A 21091-nucleotide genomic window follows, 5' to 3' on the forward strand; every position below is an offset into this window, starting at 1 on the left:
CGGCTATCATTAAGAAAAATCATAACTTGGGAAATGTTAGAGACATTTATCACCTCCCAAAAAATTTTACTCCTTTTTCTTTGTTGCAGATTTGACTTGGAGTGCATCAAAATGGCGACAGGCCAGGAGGAGGCTCAATATGTCATCTGTTACACCGAATCCTAACCGGTGAAAATGGTACTGTGGAATTAACGACGTCAGTATGAAAGGGCATGAACAGGAAAAGCAAAAATAATGAGGTGGTTCAAAAACTTTAAAGAAACAGGCAATGTCAAAGACGTTGTTCAAAGTAGACGTCTACCTGTTTATCAAACACGCATTGCTAGTGAGCTTAATTTCAACACAGTCCTCGTGAGTAAGTTTATCGTGGATCACGCTAATTGTAGTAAGCAGGATCAGCTATCCATAAATAGCTACATGAGCTGTTATCCCTATTTTCGTAGAAAGTGATGATGGTCCAAGCATTACAACCAAACGTTCGACCTCTGCGGTATGCATTCGCGTATCCCCCCCCTAGATGGTGACAATGACTGCCTAAAAAGTACCTGTTTCCAGCTGAAGTAAAGATCCACAATTGTGGACATGTGAATCGCCACGAGATTAAGATTTGGGGCACCTAAAATCAATTCAACACACCTGAAAACATCTATGATAGCCCAAAGCTTAATGTTTGGTATGATCTAATGCACGGTAGGGTGTACTTTTGTTTGAAGAGAAAACCATAACGAGAACTGTTTACCTGGACATCCTCGAACAGTTCCTGCTACCACAGATCGAAGAGGTGCAGCCGTCCATCACCTTTCAGCGCGATGGTGTACCCTCACACTGGAATTTGAACGTGCGAGACGTATTAAATGACACATTTCCTGACAGACGAGTGGGTCGCAGTGGCCCGATGGCACGGCCCCCTCGCTCTCCCTATGTCACGCATTTAGACTTCGTTTTGTGAGGTTACGTCAAGGATGGCGTGTACACAACACCAGTCAATGACATCGCTACCCTTCCTGCACAAATCAGTGAAGCAATGAAGACTGTTGATGACGTAATGCTGACCCGTACATTGGCAGAACTCGAATACCTTTATTTCTAAGAGCTTCGAATGGGGCGCACATTGAAGTTCTGCCATAACAAGAAAAACTTTGAGGGCTGATAAACGTTTTACAATAACCCACAATGCTGTAACAATTTCCAAACTATAATCTTTTGAAATGATAGCGGGACTGTATAATGATGATGGTGGTAACACAGGAAACCTACTATTAATTCGACATAGGCATCAATATGAAAAGTCTTCTGACACCCTTTGATGTTCGCTCCAAAGGCCTCAGCCATGACTAAAAGAGTGCATGACCTCTTTGTGCAATCACTAGGACCAACAGTACAATCGTCGGTTAAGGCTTTCCGCTGACTTCTGATCACGGACGGAGGAACTTGTTTACATCCCTCCTGGAGCATTGTGAAGAATTGTTGCTGGGTATTGGGGCTAAATGGTTTGACACGCGTCCTTGACAGAGATGTACGTACACGAGTGCAGGGAACTGGTCGTCCACTGCCACTGAATTCTTCGACTTCGATAAAAAATGGTTCAAATGGCTCTGAGCACTATGGGACTCAACTGCTGAGGTCATTGGTCCCCTAGAACTTAGAACTAGTTAAACCTAACTAACCTAAGGACATCACAAACATCGATGCCCGAGGCAGGATTCGAACCTGCGACCGTAGCGGTCTTGCGGTTCCAGACTGCAGCGCCTTTAACCGCACGGCCACTTCGGCCGGCGACTTCGATAAAACTTGGTTAGACGCAGATCAGGGTTGGAAAACAATTGTGCCACAACACGTCACGATAAACAGTTTATCAGTAATGAGAGCAGTTTTGAGTCGAAGTAGTACACGTTCGATTGCATAGCCTGACTTTACTGAGAGGTCATTCAATATCGTGTCCAGAGACATAGTATAGTTGTGACTACGAATTAGCAGAATAGTGTAGTAGTGGGTAGGAAAAAATCAGTTATCAACTTTTAAATCCTAGTTTACGTATCTCATTATAGGTTATTTTACCTGAACTGAAACGTAGATATCGCGCGACTGCTACGGTCGCAGATTCGAATCCTGCCTCGGGCATGGATGTGTGTGATGTCCTTAGGTTAGTTAGGTTTAAGTAGTTCTAAGTTCTAGGGGACTGATAACCACAGATGTTAAGTCCCATAGTGCTCAGAGCCATTTGAACCATTTGAAACGTAGGTTGTTTAATTTCGTTTGCATGTTTTGTCTGTTTCATCCTTGGTCAGTCCTGGGATTTTTATCTGCCACTTGCCCCTTCTTTCAAATCCGGAAATGTATGCTGATGTGAAAGACGCCGAGATAAATCGTGGCTAGGGGTTCACGTTAAACTATATACTATTTGATCCACAGTATACAGACACAGCTATGTAATGCGGAATTGACCACTAGGTACCATGAGAGTGGACGGAGAGTATTGTGTTATCAATAGAGAAGCAGCAGCAGGGTAGGTGCGTCAGGAGAGCTCTATGACTTCGAACGTCACTAGTTATTGGATGTCACCTCAATAAAAATGCACCATAGACATTTCAACCCTGCTAAAGCTGGTGAGTTCGACTGCTGGTGACGTTTCTGTGAAGTGTGAACACGAAGAAACAACCACAGCTAACAGAGTCAGAGACACCTCATTTACTGACGGTCAGAGACCGTTGAGCGTTTTGGAAAGTGGTTATACAAAATCGCAAGAAATCTGTGGAAGTAATCACTTGTGAGTTCCAAAGAGCAACCAGCAGTCTATCTAGCGCAATGGCTCTGCATACGAAGTTAAAACTAATAGGGTATAATGGAAAAGCAGGTCCTCATAAGCCACACATTTCCGTAACCACATTTCTGTAACCAATGCAAAGTGATACAGTTGGTAGCGAAGCCACTGAACAGAGAAAGACTGGAAACGAGTGATTTGGAGGGATGAATCACGCTATACCCAGTGGCAATCTGACAGGAAATTTTGGATTTGGCTAATGCCTGGAGAACGTTACCTGCCATCTTGTGTAGTGCCAACTGTGAAGTACGGAGGAGGTGATGTTAGGATATGGTGGTATTTGTCACTGTTACAATGTGCTCCCCTTATTGCACTAAAGATAAACGCAAAATGCGGTAGGATATGAGAACATTTTACAGTATTCTGTACTATGTATGATAGAAACATAGTTCGTAGACGATGACTGATTTTATCAGCACGGCAATGCACCATGTTATAAAGCAGCATCTGTAAGACAATGGTTTTTGGAAAATAGCATTCCTGAAATGGACTGGTTTGTCGAGAGTCCCGACCTGAACGCAGTATAACACCTTTGGTATGAGTTAAAACGTCGCCTTCGCTCCAGAGTCCAGCGCACGATATCACTGCCTTCTCTGGTTTCGGCTCTTGAAGAATAATGGGCTTCCATTCCTCCACAGACATTCAGACACCTCATTGAAAGTGTCTCCAGCAGCGTCCAGTCCGTCATAATGGCGAAAGGCGGGCACACCACATATGAATGTCCACTAATAGGTGTTCGGATAACTTTGATCAGATGATGTCGGTCCCATTAAAACTGGCTGCGTAAGTGAGTTCAAAGGTCGGAGGAAGACAAGACGTAAGACCATATCTAATAAAGCACACCGGTGTTCAGACTAAGGTACAGGGTGATGACAGTTTTAATTTATATGGAACCAATTAACTAACTGTAACAACCAGTACTACAAGGATAAGTCAATTATTATCCGCAATTTAGTTATATTCTTGTTTATTTTGGTAGTACTGTCGTTTTACATTGATGACGCATGCTTTGTTTGTTTGTTGTTATATCTTTGCAATTTTCAAACTGCTAGGTTAGTTTCGTTATCGCTGCCGTGCTGTTAATAATGGCTGCTCCGCTATCTATTTGCACCAAAGAAGAGCAATGTTCAGTGATCTGTTTTTTATGGTCGGAAGGCGTACCAGAGGCCGAATTCATCGAAGACTTTCGGTACAGAACGAGAACAGTGTTTGGCCACAACGAATGGATTGAAAAATTGCCGGCCGGAATGGCAGAGCGGTTCTGGGCGCTACAGTCTGGAACCGCGCGACCGCTACGGTCGCAGGTTCGAATCCTGCCTCGGGCATGGATGTGTGTGATGTCCTTAGGTTAGTTAGGTTTAAGTAGTTCTAAGTCTAGGGGACTGATGACCTCAGAAGTTAAGTCCCATAGTGCTCAGAGCCATTTTGATTGAAGAATTCCAAAATGGTCGCACAAGTGTTACGCACGATGAAGGAGCCGGACGACCGTTTACCGCCACAAATGAAGAAACCACTGAGCGTTCACGTGAAATGATTCTCTTAGAGAGCGATTAACTATTGACGAAGTGGCACATCGTCTTCAAATTAGTCACGGATTTGCCTACGAAATCATCCACAACAGACTTGGGTTTCATAAAGTTTGTGCAAGATGGGTCCCAAGACAACTTGTACAGTTGTATAAACAAACGCGCTTGGACATCTGCAAAAAACATTTGGATCGCTATGGCAACGAAGGGGACAACTTCTTAGACAGGATCATTACTGGTGATGAAACGTGGATCCATCGATACGAACCGGAGAGTAAACGGCAGAGTATGGAATGGAAACATCCAAATTCGCCGTGCAAGAAAAAGTTCAAGACCCAACCGTCTGCAGGGAAACTGATGCTTACGGTTTTTTGGGAGGCACAAGGTGCAGTACTGGAACATTATGGGGAAAGAGACAAAACAATAAACAGTGTACGTTACAGTGAGATGCTTACTGCCAGGCTAAAGACTGAAATTCGAAGCAAACGCCGAAGATTGCTATTAAAAGGTGTTGTGTTGTGCACGACAATGCCCGTCCGCAGACTGCTGCTCACACTGCTGAATCGCTCCAGGAACTCAAATTTGAAGTACTGGATCACCCTCCATATAGTACCGATCTTGCCCTCTTCTGACTATTGTTTGGCCCACTCAAACAGGCATGAAGGGGCCGTCGAACTGCCTTGGACGAAGCAGTGAAAGAAGCGGTGCATTCCTGGCTCGCAGCTCAACTGAGAATCTTCTTTTATGAGGGCATCAGGAAGCTTGTACAACGATGGACCAAGTGCGTTGAAACGCAAGGAGACTATGTCGAAAAATGATGTTCTTGTAAGTTTCCTATTTGATTACAATAAAACTTTATAACTACTTTGCAGATAATAATTGACTTACCCTCGTATCTAACACATAAAGTAATGGGTCCATAATTGGACCCCATAGTAGTAACTTAAATACGAGGCCTGTTAAGAAAGTAAGCTCCGATTGATTGCCAAATTGAAACCACAGTGAACATCAGAAATGTTTTACTTGTAACAATTAGCTACATCTTTCAGCTACTTCTCTACGTAGTCGCCGTTCTGACTTAGACTTTTGTCATAGCGTTGTACCAACTTTTCAATAGCCTCATCATAGAAGGCAGCCGCCAGTGCTTTCCGCCAATTCTCCACGCTGGCCTACACCTCGTTGTCTGTGTAAAAATGTTGTCTTCAAAGACAGCGGTTCATGTGACCAGAGATGAAACTCAGGGGGAGACAATTGCGGACTGTATTGTGGGTAATCTCACATTTCCATTTGAAAACGATGCAGGAGCATCTTCATTGCCCCTGCAGAATGCGGCTGAGAATTGTCTTGAAGAAGAAACAGCACGACAGTTATGTAATGTTAGCTGCATAGCTTCAGGCGAAATTTCTCACCAGGCCCTCGTACTTGGCGGCAGACACTATTTTCTAGACATCTTTACGCACTCACTGCGAGCTCAGAAATGTGAAGAGCGACGTGATGCTAACTGGGGTTATACTAGAGACACTACCCAACACATCTGTGCAAAGCTTTATCGGATTTTCATAGTCGTTTCCATTTCGCGACCGATCGGAGCTTACTTTCTGAACGCCCCTCGTAAATTGCACCAAAAGAATGGGGACTGTCTACCTCGTTCAAAAATATGACTATAGTCGACCATGAGTGGAAGTGAGCTCACTACCAATTTAAGAAATTATCACTTGTTAATGCTGAGAATGTTTGTAAGCTATTTGTTTATTTGATAATTATGTAATACACCTCATCGAGAACAATATCATAGTCAGCATCATTCAAGTACTACTACTATAACCAAAGACAAATTCCGCCATTCAGATCTCAATTATTATTGTAAGTTCATACGGTATATGCAGCTTGTACTGCATTTACTCTATTTCTGTACTGATAACATAAGAGGGGCATGCCATCTACTGGTTGCAAAATATCATAGACAGCACAACAGAACTAAAGGGACTTATTTGAAACCCCATAATGTCTTCTACTGCGAAGCATAAGTTTGAAATTTGGCTCAGAGGTACCTTCCTATAAAATGGTGCAAAAGCGTGGCGCCCTGCGACGGCACCCTTCGATACGGCGACTCTTCAGACAGCAAAGTGTCGACACGTGCGAAAAAAAGGCCACATCTCAAAAGTTCATGTGAGATTAGGGTTAATAATGTCACACTGACACCACATTTCACTACATTCTGACCAACTCCACCGTGAATGTGTCACACGATGAGGAGGTCGATAGACCCCCTCCTACCCACAATTGTACCCCCTCATTTGCTGCCTCCGCAGTGGAGGTTAGAACCACGACACCTGGCGTTCAAATCTCGCAGTTTTTTCATATGTTTGGTTCAAATGGCTCTAAGCACTATAGGACTTAACATCTGAGGTCATCAGTCCACTAGACTCAGCACTACTTAAACCTAATTAACCTAAGGACATCACACAGATCCATGCTCACGGCAGGATTCGAACCTGCGACCGTAGCAGCAGCGCGGTTCCGGACTGAAGCGCCTGGAACCGCTCGGTAACAGCGGCCGTCTCATATGTGTGGCAAAGGAAAACATTTCAGACACACCGCCGGTCAGAATCAACACGAAAAGACCTTATAAGGTGGTTTAAAGGGTGTCAATGATACCACCTCTTTCCCTGAGGCGTTGATGGCCACACGTTTCGCGGACTAAGACGACAGCTCGCAGTGCGATGAGCGACAGGAAGATGTTCGTGACAACTTTTGACACTGCTGATACTCTCGGACGTTTCAACCTTTATCTAAGGACAATGTGGGGCAACTTCCCCATTGAACATGATTGTACCCGTTTGGAGTGCAGTACGACCGCAGTTTTTATTCTCGGGTACAGCTCGAAACTGCTAGGGACCGTTCAAAACCATTCGACGAAATTTGAGCGCGATCGAAGCAGTAAAGAATACTTATGCTTTTTCAGCCCTCCTGTGAAGAATTCACAGGGGAGTGCAACATTAAAATGTGGGTGAATAAAACGGCAAAAGGTCGCTCTAGGCTCCCTGTCAGAAATTTCGACACCAATTCAACCTGGTGGCTGCTCTGGCGCCTACGGGTTTGGCAACCCCCTCGACAACCTTGAGAGCGGTTTGTCTGGCTTCAGGCGCTAGAACAGCCGCCAGCCTGTACTAATGTCGAAGTTTCTGACAGGTACATTTGTAACGTGCTCAATAAAGTCGCGTGGGTGGTACCGAGGATGTTGCGAAACTGGAGGATCTTAGAGGGATCCTTTGCCGTTTTATTCACGGATCTGTTACGGTTGCACTGCCACATGCTCACGCCACAAGAGTGCGGAAAATAGAAGTGTTGCAAACTTTACTGCTTCAGATCACGTTCTAATTTCGTCGAATTGTTCTGAACCGTCCTTAGTGGTTCCAGCCTGTATACGAGAGTAAAAATTGTGGTCACGCTGCACTCCAAACGGGTACAATCGTGTTTAACGCGGATGCTGTCCTACAGTGTCCTTAGATGAGAGCAGAAACATCCGAGGGTATAAGCAGAGTCTAAAGTTGTCAAGAACACCGCACTTCGAACTGTCGTTTTCGACCTTACACCTCACATGAACTTCTGAGTTGTATCCTTCTTTCCGCATGTGTCGACACCTTCCTGTTTGAAGCGTCGCCAAGCCCGAGAGTGACGTCGCAGGTTGCCAAACTTCTGCATCGTTACAGAGGAAGGTTGTAGGCAGCTTTGAGCAAACTTTTGAACTTACATCTCTTAATGGAAGACAGTTAAGGTTCAAATGGCTCTGAGCACTATGGGATTTAACTTCTGAGGTCATCAGTCCCCTACAACTTAGAACTACTTAAACCTAACTAACCTAAGGACATCACACACATCCATGCCCGAGGCAGGATTCGAACCTGCGACCGTAGCGGTCGCGCGGTTCCAGACTGTAGCGCCTAGAACCGCTCAGCCACTCCGGCCGGTGACAATTAAGGGGTTTGGAATGAGTGATCCTTTAATTTTGTTGCACATTGAAGGTTGTAAGTTCATATCTCGTAATACAGCCCTTTGACAAATTTAAATATTTTGCTGTCAGTAACAGAAAGAGAGAGACTGAATCATAGGTCTTGATTACGTTATTCACTGCATACACTAAAAGAAGCATGCATGTAATTTCATATGAAACTGTTTGTAGCTAACAAAATGTTTATAATAACAGTTTAAATAAAGGAAATCAAAGCCTTTAACACAGAGTCTACTGCAAGGTCTTCGTAATGCCGTTTAAGATTTCTTCGACGATCTTATGATTAGAAGAATGAATAATTAATTACTCATAGATAGCCACTGTAATCACGCTAATTAAATACGGGGCGTGTTAGTGGTATCTAGAATCGCAGTCTTTCAAATCACAGAAGTGAACATTTTGAATGTCTCCGGAAACTTGCAGCGAAAATCGTACAGTAGGTTTATTGGGACTTTTTGTTCAGGACATGGACGTAGGTTGGAGACGCCATAGTGAGTAGATGCGTGTAGCAGGACAGGTATTTTGGAGGCGCCACAGTGAGTGGATGCATGGTGTAGGGACTCGGTGGCTAGTTATACTGTGATGATTTTGCGATTGTTCAGTAAATCTGCTGTTTATATAGAACTCACGGCTATCTGTTTTGCCAGCTGAGTGAAAATAACGGAAGCGCAGAGAATCTCTTCGCTCTACATTTTAGAAGAGTTATTGTACGAACTCAGGACCAGAAGGCGACAGGTGAAATGTTGCATATAATGTTGATGACCCAAAGTGTATACGGAGAGAAAGTGTCGAAAAACTGTAAATAAAAATATTCCGGTAAAGCTTTATATGAGGTGGTAGACGGGAGAATGAAAGCAAACTAGGAGGTCCAAATCCTCTCCAATACACATGAACGATCCCGATTGACAGTGTTCTTACAGAAGTATTACAGAATTAGACTTAAAAAAAATCTAGGGAATTTGTCAGCAGAGAGAAGTTTAATGTTTAAATACGGGACAGAAGATAATAAACAAGTCGATTTCACTTAACATAACTATATCATTTATTCATACCGTTGGTATGGTAACTTAGTGAAACGGAAGGAGGTCGAGAGCAAAGAAGAGGAGATGGAGTTTTATTGAGAGGAGACCAAGATTTTATTCGAAATAACCTAGCTTTGCACATTTGCCGCAAGCCTGCTCCTTGTCACAACGCTTAGGTACAGCTACATATTCTTTAACTATTTCTGACCGAGTGATTCCAATTGGAATCACCAAATAATCTGGTTTGTGGAGCACATATTACGCAGCAAATGTTCCCAGATGGAATCATAAGATGGAGTTCTGTTTTCTGCCAACAGATTGTAGCACCTTGTTGGTCGATAATAATCGACTGTTAGGTCTCAATCTTTTGTTGTTTGTTGACATGCGCATGGCGTTCCTGTTTCGGTATGCAATTGCAACTTTGTAAAATAATAACAGGTATGCATTACATTTATAAATATTAGCTTTTATCGCTTTCTGTTGCTTTAGAATTAGAGAATAATGTGCTTATATTCAATTTCCACAATGAGAAAACAATGATTCCATTTGGAATCAGTAGGTTTTTGTCATGTGCATACTTTAACATGTGCTGATGTTGTTTACTGTCGATTAGACAGATATTTAGTTTCTGCTATCCACTTTTATCACTTCTAAATGGGTTATAAGAACAAATATTACATATAACCTGAAGAAGATACTGCTAATGGTTATTTTTAGTGATATTAGATTGCAATTTGTAGGTTATAAGTTACGATGTAATTACTAATTTTATATGCTTTATTTGTAGGTAAGTCGCGGTCACTGACAGATGCAGAAATTGTCCCAATTTTGGAAGGCGATATATCTGATTTTGAAGATGCTGACTTTGAAGAAGATCAGGAATCTAATTTGGAAGCTAGTGTTCAAGAGAGAGTTTTTGGTGATGAAGATCTTGCTAATGAAACTGTAAATATAGACTGTTTAGATATTCCTATGGGAATTCACACACTGAATGACAATTAAGGGGAAGAGCTAGATGAGACTCCCCTCGCTGCACGTCTTGAAGTACAAAATTCAAGTGATCTACATGTATGTCAGGTAAGAAGCAGACATTGGCTACACAAAAATATGGAACCAGTAGATGTGGCCTATCAGTCCACAGTTACTGATCCGCCAAATGAAGAATTAACCCCACTGAATTACATTGAAAAATTTATTGATAGCACCATCATTCAGAACCTAGTAGATCAAACAAATCTATATTCTACGCAAGAAAAAACAGGGTAGTCCATAGACACTTCTACAATTGAGGTGTCACAGTTTCTTGGAATCCATATTTTAGCTGGAGTTGTTCCAATGCCAAAGTATAGGATGTACTGGGCTGCTTCTACCTGTTATGAGCCTATAGCAGGAACTATGTCACGAGATCGATTTTGTAAGTTGAGGACTTATTTACACTAAACAATAATGATAACATGGTACCAAGAGAACACAAAGACTATGGCAAATTGTCCAAAATTAGACCTTTTGTCGATCCTCTGAGAAATATATATTTTTTTAAATTGAGCCAGAGGAGTACAACTCAGTAGATGAGATGATGATCTCGCTGAAGTCTCATACATCTATGCTGTAATATATGAAGAGCAAGTCACACCGATGGAGAGTGAAAGTATTTTCACGGATTGGAGTAAGTGGCTTTGTGTATGATTTTGAAATATATGTGGGTAAAGGGACAAAAGTGGAAGATGGCCCTTTAGATATGAGTGGTAATGTCATCATGAGGCTTGTAGATAATTTGTCTAAACATCAGAACTACAAATTATTTGTTGACAATTGGTTTGCCTACTATTATTTGGCTATGGAGCTAAAGAAGCTGGGAATCTACACGGTGGGAACTCTGTCAAAGAATCGACTGGCAGAGTGCTCTTTGCAAACAGATTGTTCTTTGAAACAAACTGGTCAAGGGTCTAATGATTACAGATTAGAGACAAATGAGAACATCATGTTGCTAAAATGGTTTGACAATAAGGGAATCCACCTTATTTCTTCATATAAAAGTCAAGAGTCCCTTGAAGATGTAAGACGATGGTCAGTTGCTGCTAAGCAATACGTCAATGCCCCTAGACCTGCCATAGTAAAAGAGTACAACACTTTTATGTGGGGTGTTGACCTACATGACATGCTAGTACAACTCTAGGGAACAAATTTCAAGGGGCATCGGTTCTACCTCAGAATAATATTTCATCTTGTCAACATGACATGTGTTAAGGCGGTCTGTTGTACAGAAGACATTGTGGGCAAAAAATGTAAAATACAGACCACTACTTGATTTTGTCAGTGATATTGCAGAAGGTCTTTTGAAGAAGGGTAATGCAGAACCAAAAAAGAGAGGGCGTCCAGCCAGTTCATCAAGTCCAAATCCAACGAAGAAGAGGAGAACAGGTAAAGCGAATCGTCCAGTTGCTAATGTACACTATGATGGTATAGGCCAATGGCCAGAACACCTCCCTGACAAAGTAAAACGTAAATTGTGGATAAGAAGCTATTCTAGGATGAAGTGTATGAAATGCAATGTCTCAATTTGTCTTAACAAGGATACAAACTGTTTCAGGGATTTTAATGTAATATGTTGATTGTTGCCACGTATTAACTAAAAAAATGTTGCTGTAACAAAAAATTCAAATTTCCATAATTTAATGTGTATTTTGTAAAATGTGCGTAGTTTTGCTTAAATAAAACGTGAACTGTCAAAAGGAAAAATGTTTATTTTTTTGCTCTCACATGCCAGCCGAAGTGGCCAAGCGGTTCTAGGCGCTTCAGTCTGGGACCGCGCGACCGCTACGGTCGCAGGTTCGAATCCTGCCTCGGGCATGGATGTGTGTGATGTCGTTAGGTTAGTTAGGTTTAAGTAGTTCTAAGTTCTAGGGGTCTGGCCTCAGATGTTAAGTCCCATAGCGCGCAGAGCCATTTGAATCATGTTTTTGCTCTCACATGTCACACCATTGTTCCAATGATTTCAACTGGAGTCATTTCAAAAATCTTACACCAAAATATATTTTTCAAAAATACGATTAAAATTCTTACTCACTGTATCCTAAAGATCACATAAATTGAAAGAAAAAAATTTTCAGTGGTAGAATATAATTCAGGTCAGAAAGGATTAATGGTCAGTGTTTCGAACTGTATGTAGACCCTGACTCTTTGGAGTACGAGTTGACGAACCCTGGGGGAGACCTAAATTATGTTTTTAACTGGACGCTTTCCCTTTGGTCCTGTCTTGAATTGTATTGCTACTTCTTCCTTAAATTCTTCCTCTGAAATATTTTTGCTCAAGTTGATCTCGTAAAGTTCTTGTAGGAAGTCCTTAAGTGTTAATGTAGCAGGTGTCTGATAGACAGCCAGAAGTAGTCTAAGTGTTCGGAGCTCCTCACATTTGTTATTCTTTAGCTGTGCAGTTTTCTCATGATTTTTTTCCATCCTCTTATGTCTCTACTTCCAGAATCACTGTATTTGCTGTCGACCTAATGGTTCAAATGGTTCAAATGGCTCTGAGCGCTATGAAACTTAACATCTATGGTCATCAGTCCCCTAGAACTTAGAACTACTTAAACCTAACTAACCTAAGGACATCACACAACACCCAGTCATCACGAGGCAGAGAAAATCCCTGACCCCGCCGGGAATCGAACTCGGGAACCCGGGCGCGGGAAGCGAGAACGCTACCGCACGACCACGAGCTGCGGACTGTCGACCTAATGGCCTCGATTTTGATCTTATCTTGTCTAGGGTTGATAGTCTTTGTTAGGGTTTCTCTTACAGCCTTTACGTCGTGATTATTTGCTGATTTAAACAAAAGTACACTTTCTGTTTGTCTTTAGCTTGTTCAATGTGTTTTTCAACCTTCCTTATTGGTTTATGTGTTATGCCGTCTGCAGTGACTGCCGCAAAAGATAGTGGAACGGGCTTGTTTTCTATTTCAAGTCTTTGATTCTCTTCTTTAAGGTCTGTTGTTTCTTCCTCCAGGCGCTGGATTTGTGCTGCGAATCTGGGGCATTGGCAACGGCCAGTTCTTTCCGCACTCTGTGAGCCTCTTTACGAAGTTGTTCGTTTTGGTCTACTAGTTTACACCGTGTAAGAGCAAACGCCCATATTTTATTTCGTACATTGGCTGAGATTGCAGTGGTTGCCCTCTTCTGTCTTAGTTCGCTTACAAATTCAGGCAATATGTCATCAATTACAGCGATCTTGTCTGCTGTTGTCGCATCCAAGTGTCATATCCGCAGAATTACTTCGCCTCTCTACACCAGTATTACATGCGTTATTTTCACCCCTTGACGATGTGGCGCTACCACTGCTGGGACTTGCTGCGGCTGCTGCCAGCTCGGGCCACTGAATTTTTCGTGTCTACGCTTAAACGTGGAGACGGAGCCGGCAAAGTCAAAGAAATGCGACACACACGTCTTAGGTTTTTCAGTGTGCGAATTGTTGAGAGTTAGCGTCGCCTTTGTGTTGACATAAGTCTTCTATGAGTCTAAACAGGCTTCTAAGGTCCACTCGCCTCCCACAACAATGTTTATTAGCAACAGCAGCAGTAGTAGTACGGAGGTATGCTGTCTGCAAGGCCATCGTTTGGTTTCGCTCGCTGAGACACCTGTCTAGATGCGCGAGGCGAACAAGAACAGCTGAAGGCTGCTGACGCGTCGGTTGCCGTTGCCGTTCACGGCGAAATCGGTGCATTGCTGCGAGGCAAGGCGTGGCGCGGCGTGCTGACGCGTGAGAACCGACTGGCTGATGCGAGAGACCGACAAGCGCAGGGCTGGCGGAAGGGCGGCGAGCCCTCCGCTCCCTCGGTGTACAAGCGCCCCGACGTATGAATAACCACAAAACTTTATTCACTCTCCGTATGTAAATCACAATACCTAACGAGTAAGCAATTAACATACTGAATGAACTTTTCACTCTGCAGTGGAGTGTGCACTGCTATGAAACTTCCTGGAAGATTAAAACTGTGTGCCGGACCGAGACTCGAACTCGGGACCGCAACGTCCGTTCTTCCAGGAGTGCCAGTTCCGCAAGTTTCGCAGGAGAGCTTCTGTAAAGTTTGGAAGGTAGGAGACGAGGTACTGGCGGAATTGAAGCTGTGAGGGCGGGTCGTGAGTCGTGCTTGGGTTGCTCTGTTAGTAGATCACTTGCCCGTGAAAGGCAAAGGCCCGGAGTTCGAGTCTCGATCCGGCACACAGTTTTAAACTGCCAGAAAGTTTAATAAACACACTGTGTGAAAAAACACTCCCGGCACATGCGAACGTAAACACCAACTGTTCCTGCTCAGTTTTAACCTAAGAAAACTGCATCGAGGTGCGGAGCCACGTCACGGTGTTACCGGCTTGGCAGCCATCTTGGGTGCGAAACGGGAATGTTCAACCTGTTGCATAATTCGGACGATTGCCTTCAATGCTCACGGCGATTTTGCCTGATTGGCATACTGATTCTGGACCCTATGGCATTCGAACGAAAGCTTTTTGGTCGCCCTCTATGTATAATTGTGTGTGTGTGTGTGTGTGTGTGTGTGTGTGTGTTCAAAATGGTTCAAATGGCTCTGAGCACTATGGGACTTAACATCTGAGGTCATCAGTCCTCTATAACTTAGAACTACTTAAACCTAACTAACCTAAGGACAACACACACATCCATGCCCGAGGCAGGATTCGAACTTGTGACCTTAGCGATCGCGCGGTTCCAGACTGAAGCGCCTAGAAGCGCTCGGTCACACCGGCCGGCTGTGTGTGTGTGTGTGTGTGTGTGTGTGTGTGTGTGTGTGTGTATGTATATGTGTGTGTGTGTGTGTGTACGTGCGTATGTGTGTGTTAATGCGGGCGTTCGCAAATGATACTGTGTTTATAGGAATTCACAACGCCAGGAAACCGTAGCGCATTGTAGGAAGACTGCAGAGAATTAATTGTTGTTGCGGCGGCTACCAGCTGATTCTCGCCCTAAACTGATGTGACTCAGTGCCCGTAAACAGTCGGAAACTCTTCTTATTATTTGATTACACAATCTGACGATTGTTCACTAGAAATTGTCGTTGGAATTACATAACGAGTTGTGTATATCCGGAGCTATTTAAATTGAAACGACGACATAACTAGGAAAAACTGCCAGACTGAAATTCCTTCGAGAAATCCTAAGGAAATACGTTTCATCCACGAAGGAGGTCGTTTACAAAACCATCGTTCGGCCGATTCTTACATTCTGCTCATCAGACTGGGGTCCTTGTTATGTTGGGTTAGTAGCGGCGATATGTACAATCCGAAGAACATCACCAGGTTTCATCAGGGTTCGTTTAATGAGCACGAGGGAGTGAAGAAGATGTTCATCCGACTCCAATGGTAGTCACTGCAAGACAGGCAATGCACGTTAACTCAGAGATCTACTGTTACAATTTTGCGAGCGTACGTTGGAGGAAGTGTGAAGCAGCGTGACACTTCCTCCCACATATCGCGAAATGTCCATGACAGTAACATCAGAGGCGTTCTAACTCTTACAGAGCATAGAACAAGGCACAGTGGAAATGATAGTGTTACACTGCGACATACAACGAAGGTGGTTTGCCAAGTATAGATGTAGATGTAGGTCAAGGGGACAATAACACCATTACCATTTTGGGGTGAAGAGGTGCAGCCCAGTATAACGTTAGAAAAGTAAAGCTGTTGTCCCATTCTGCTCAAGTAAGTTTTCAATGACTGCAAAGCCGAGGGGTATTTTCTTACGATTTCTATCAAATCGACAGGGCCAGATGACATTGTCGTTATGACACTCGAATTGTGTACTGAAAGAGTGGATGTTCAATTTTTGTCTACCTATTATGATTTACATTTTTCATGGTACCGCAAAAGACAAGTCAGCACAAAGCTGTGACGATTCGTAAATTAGACGACAGCTATTTTCGTTTTTCAGCCATGCCCAACAAGAACAACCACCCTGTCCCCGCTTGTTAGAGAAATAAAAGTAAAGTGTGTCCGATGTACCAATTCAAAAAGATTTTTTATGTAAGATAATGAATAAATGTTTAGCTTTCCAGGTAACAAGGGCAACATAACGAAGAAACATTTTTTCTTTATTGTTTTAAGGTGGATGGAGCACCATAAATGAATCGAAAAATGGAGTCTGCACAGGAAAATGCACGGCTCGTTTCTTGGTTTGTTGAAACGAAGTCAGATACCCAGGTTCAGAGAAATTTCCAAACGGAATACGGGAAACCACCATCCTCTCAGGCAACAAAAAGAAAATGGCACAGGAGCTTCATGGAAACAGGAAGTGAGAATCTGAGGCACCACATAGGCAGGGCAAAGAGAAGTGACGAAGATACGCAGATAATTCGACAGGTTTTCCAGCGTTCACCACGGAAGTCTGTTCGTAAGGCATCAAAAGAACTGGGAATACCTGGTATGACAATGCACCGGATACTCTGAGAGCGTTTTTATCTGTTCCTCTGAACTTGGGTGTCTGACTTCTTATCAATAAACCAAGAGATTCAATGTGTCTTTCCCTGTACAGAATCAATTTTTTGATTCATTTGTTGTGTTACAGCCACCGTTCAACAACAAAAAAGACTTTTTTCAGTTATGTTGCTCACTTCACTTGTAACGGTAAAACAGTTAATCATTATCTAACACAAAAAAATGTTGTTGAGTTGGTGCATCAGCCAAACTTTTTTTCTCAAAGTTAATTAAGGTCGAGTCTTACGACACTGAAATTATAACTTACCTTTTGGGACACCCTGTACAATAGAAGATGTGACAGTGCTGTCAGTGGGTGGTACCGGTGAATGGAAAGATTGAAAAACAAAAACTAAACTATAATCAATTCTTGAGTCGGTTAATTGTAACAATTGAGGAAAAATTCTATGAAAAGGCGTAGTAGCGGCTCGTGCGGGCTAAGAAAATGGGTCTTGAACATGCCCCTATGGTACCACAGACACGTTCTGTAATGAAGTGCAGTGCGTACAATGTATTCACTAGCATGTCAGAAAAAAGATCAATGAATCACAGTGTACCTGTAAATACACTAGTGGCCATTAAAATTGCTACACCACGAATATGACGTGCTACAGACGCGAAATTTAACCGACAGGAAGAAGATGCTGTGATATGCAAATGATTAGCTTTTCAGAGCATTCACACAAGGTTGGCGCCGGTGGTGACACCTACAACGTGCTGACAGGAGGAAAGTTTCTAACCGATTTCTCATACACAAACAGCAGTTGACCGGCGTTGCCTGGTGAAACGTTGTTGTGATGCCTCGTGCAAGGAGGAGAAATGCGTACCATCACGTTTCCGACTTTGATGAAGGTCGGTAATACGGAACGCCGTGCTGCATCCCAACGGCCTCGTATCACTAGCAGTCGAGATGACAGGCATCTTATCCTCATGGCTGTAACGGATCGTGCAGCCACGTCTCGATCCCTGTGTCAACAGATGGGGACGTTTGCAAGACAACAACCATCTGCACGAACAGTTCGACGACGTTTGCAGCAACATGGACTATTAGCTCTGAGACCATGGCTGCGGTTACCCTTGACGCTGCATCACATACAGGAGCGCCTGCGATGGTGTACTCAACGACGAACCTGGGTGCACGAATGGCAAAATGTCATTTTTTCGGATAAATCTAGATTCTGTTTACAGCGTCATGAGGATCGTATCCGTGTTTGAGGACATCGTGGTGAACGCACATTGGAAACATGTATTCGTCATCGCCATACTGGCATAACACCCGGCGTGATGGTATGGGGTGCCATTGGTTACACGTCTCGGTCACTCATTGTTCGCATTGACGGCACTTTGAACAGTGGACGTTACATTTCACATGTATTACGACCCGTGGCTCTTCCCTTCATTCCGTCACTGCGAAACCCTACATTTCAGCAGGATAACGCACGACCGCATGTTGCAGGTCCTGTACGGGCCTTTCTGGATGCAGAAAATGTTCGACTGCTGCCCTGGCCAGCACATTCCCCAGATCTCTCACCAACTGAAAACGTCTGGTCAATGGTGGCCGTGCAACTTGCTCGTCACAATACGCCAGTCACTACTCTTGATGAACTGTGGTATCGTGTTGAAGCTGCATGGGCAGCTGCACCTGTACAGACCATCCAAGCTCTGTTTGACTCAATGCCCAGGCGTATCAAGGCCGTTATTACGGCCAGAGGTGGTTGTTCTGGGTACTGATTTCTCAGGATCTATGCTCCCAAATTGCTTGAAAATGTAATCACATGTCAGTTCTAGTATAATATATTTGTGCAATGAATACCCGTTTATCATCTGCATTTCTTCTTGGTGTAGCAATTTTAATGGCCAGTAGTGTAAAAACTAATTAAGAGAAAGCTGTCATCTCTAAATTACAATAATTTCAAACGACAGTGAAATGTATAACTAGTAAATGAAATGGAAAACCCCTGTGAGACAACGTACCTTACCACTCAGGTGCGTGTCATTGGTAAAAGATACAGTGGCCGGCTTGGTTACTTTGAACAGCCAGAGCGTAAGGTTCTTGTCAGGGATGCTCCTCAGGTCCTTAGGGAGCGAAGGGCGGAAGGCGACGCGGACCCACAGAGCAGCAGCCTTCACCCGCAGTTCTGGGCCAGCTCCTTCCCCTTCCATTTCTTGAAATCGAGAGAATTCAAGAAGGGTCTGGCCATTTAAGGTGTGACCTGGAAACATAAAGAGTACAGTTGTTAGTTGTCTGGACACATGAACTGTAATTGTTATTTTTATTGTCTAAATACAGACAGCAAGTAAGTAAAAAAAAAACATATATGATCGTGCCCAACGTAAAGTACTGAGGGACTGGAAAAAAAGCGCAGGTGACGCCTATATATAAGAAGGGTAGAAGGACGGATCCTCAAAATTACAGACCAATATCCTTAACATCGGTTTGTTGTAGGATTCTCGAACATATTCTCAGTTCGAATATAATGAATTTCCTTGAGACAGAGAAGTTGCTGTCCATGCATCAGCACGGCTTTAGAAAGCATCGCTCCTCGCAACTCGCCCTTTTTTCACATGATATCTTGCGAACCATGGATGAGGGGTATCAGACGGATGCCATATTCCTTGACTTCCGGAAAGCGTTTGACTCGGTGCCCCACTGCAGACTCCTAACTAAGGTACGAGCATATGGGATTGCTTCCCAAGTATGTAAGTGGCTCGAAGACTTCTTAAGTAACAGAGCCCAGCACGTTGTCCTCGATGGTGAGTGTTCATCGGAGGTGAGGGTATCATCTGGAGTGCCCCAGGGAGGTGTGGTAGGTCCGCTGTTGTTTTCTATCTACATAAATGATCTTTTGGATAGGGTGGATAGCAATGTGCGGCTGTTTGCTGATGATGCTGTGGTGTACGGGAAGGTGTCGTCGTTGAGTGACTGTAGGAGGATACAAGATGACTTGTACAGGATTTGTGATTGGTGTAAAGAATGGCAGCTAACTCTAAATATAGATAAATGTAAATTAATGCAGATGAATAGGAAAAAGAATCCCGTAATATTAGAATACTCCATTAGTAGTGTAGCGCTTGACACAGTCACGTCGATTAATTATTTGGGCGTAACATTGCAGAGCGATATGAAGTAGGACAAGCATGTAATGGCAGTTGTGGAGAAGGCGGATAGTCGTCTTCGGTTCATTGGTAGAATTTTGGAAAGATGTGGTTCATCTGTAAAGGAGACCGCTTATAAAACACTAATACGACCTATTCTTGAGTACTGCTCGAGCGTTTGGGATCCCTACCAGGTCGGATTGAGGGAGGACATAGAAGCAATTCAGAGGTGAGCTGCTAGATTTGTTACTGGTAAGTTTGATCATCACGCGAGTGTTACGGAAATGTTTCGGGAACTCGGGTGGGAGTCTCTAGAGGAAAGGATGCGTTTTTTTCGTGAATCGCTACTGAGGAAATTTAGAGAACCAGCATTTGAGGCTGACTGCAGTACAATTCTACTGCCGCCAACTTACATTTCGTGGAAAGATCACAAAGATAAGATAAGAGAGATTAGGGCTCGTACAGGGGCATATAGGCAGTCATTTTTCCATCGTTCTGTTTGGGAGTGGAAGAGGGAGAGAAGATGCTAGTTGTGGTACGAGGTACCCTCCGCCACGCACCGCATGGTGGATTGCGGAGTATGTATGTAAATGCAAATGTAAATCTTTCAGGTTCTTTCGTAATGAAATGTGCAGTTATCCTAGATGCTATTAGCACTGTTACTAAACTATGTTGCGTATAGCGTGTATACAAAGTAATCGCGAGTAGTGAACTATCAAATGACTCAAGTAATAGTAAGTAGAACAGTATATAGATCAGCTTGGTTCCTGAAGTGTTTAGTTTCTGAGTTAATGCCAATGACTTATTTTCTTACGTATTTCGTTGCTTCTTGAAAGTAACTTTGATATCAAATGTACCCATAGCCGAAGACACTAATGCATATGTGTTCCATGTTAATCGATTAGTGGGCAGCTTGTCCGAGTCGCGCTTGCAGGAGACATTTAAACCGCTGGTATCAGACTGGTATGGGGCAGAGAGGTGATAACGTAAAGTATCACCTGACGTTCTATGAAAAAATGCGTTTTTAACCATCAGCTGTTTATTTTAAAACATAAATGTCGACCGGTTTCGGTCATGGACCACCTTCACAGGAAGTAAGATGAAAACAGATAAGGTAAAAACACATTTCATGTACCATT

At 43.3% G+C, this 21091-nt stretch overlaps 1 protein-coding gene across 1 annotated transcript in view; it reads right to left on the reverse strand.

Annotated features, from left to right (window-relative positions):
- LOC126471536 (inhibin beta chain-like) overlaps positions 1 to 21091 on the reverse strand; it is a gene marked incomplete at its 5' end in the record, with an annotated part of 314954 nt that overhangs the window by 13780 nt on the left and 280083 nt on the right. The window contains one exon of the mRNA XM_050099762.1: positions 18831 to 19069. Within this exon, the coding sequence (XP_049955719.1) occupies positions 18831 to 19069 (239 nt within the window). The remainder of the gene's footprint in view (positions 1 to 18830; positions 19070 to 21091) is intronic.

This window comes from Schistocerca serialis, chromosome 3 (genome assembly GCF_023864345.2).
Source record: "Schistocerca serialis cubense isolate TAMUIC-IGC-003099 chromosome 3, iqSchSeri2.2, whole genome shotgun sequence".
Taxonomy (NCBI): domain Eukaryota; kingdom Metazoa; phylum Arthropoda; class Insecta; order Orthoptera; family Acrididae; genus Schistocerca; species Schistocerca serialis.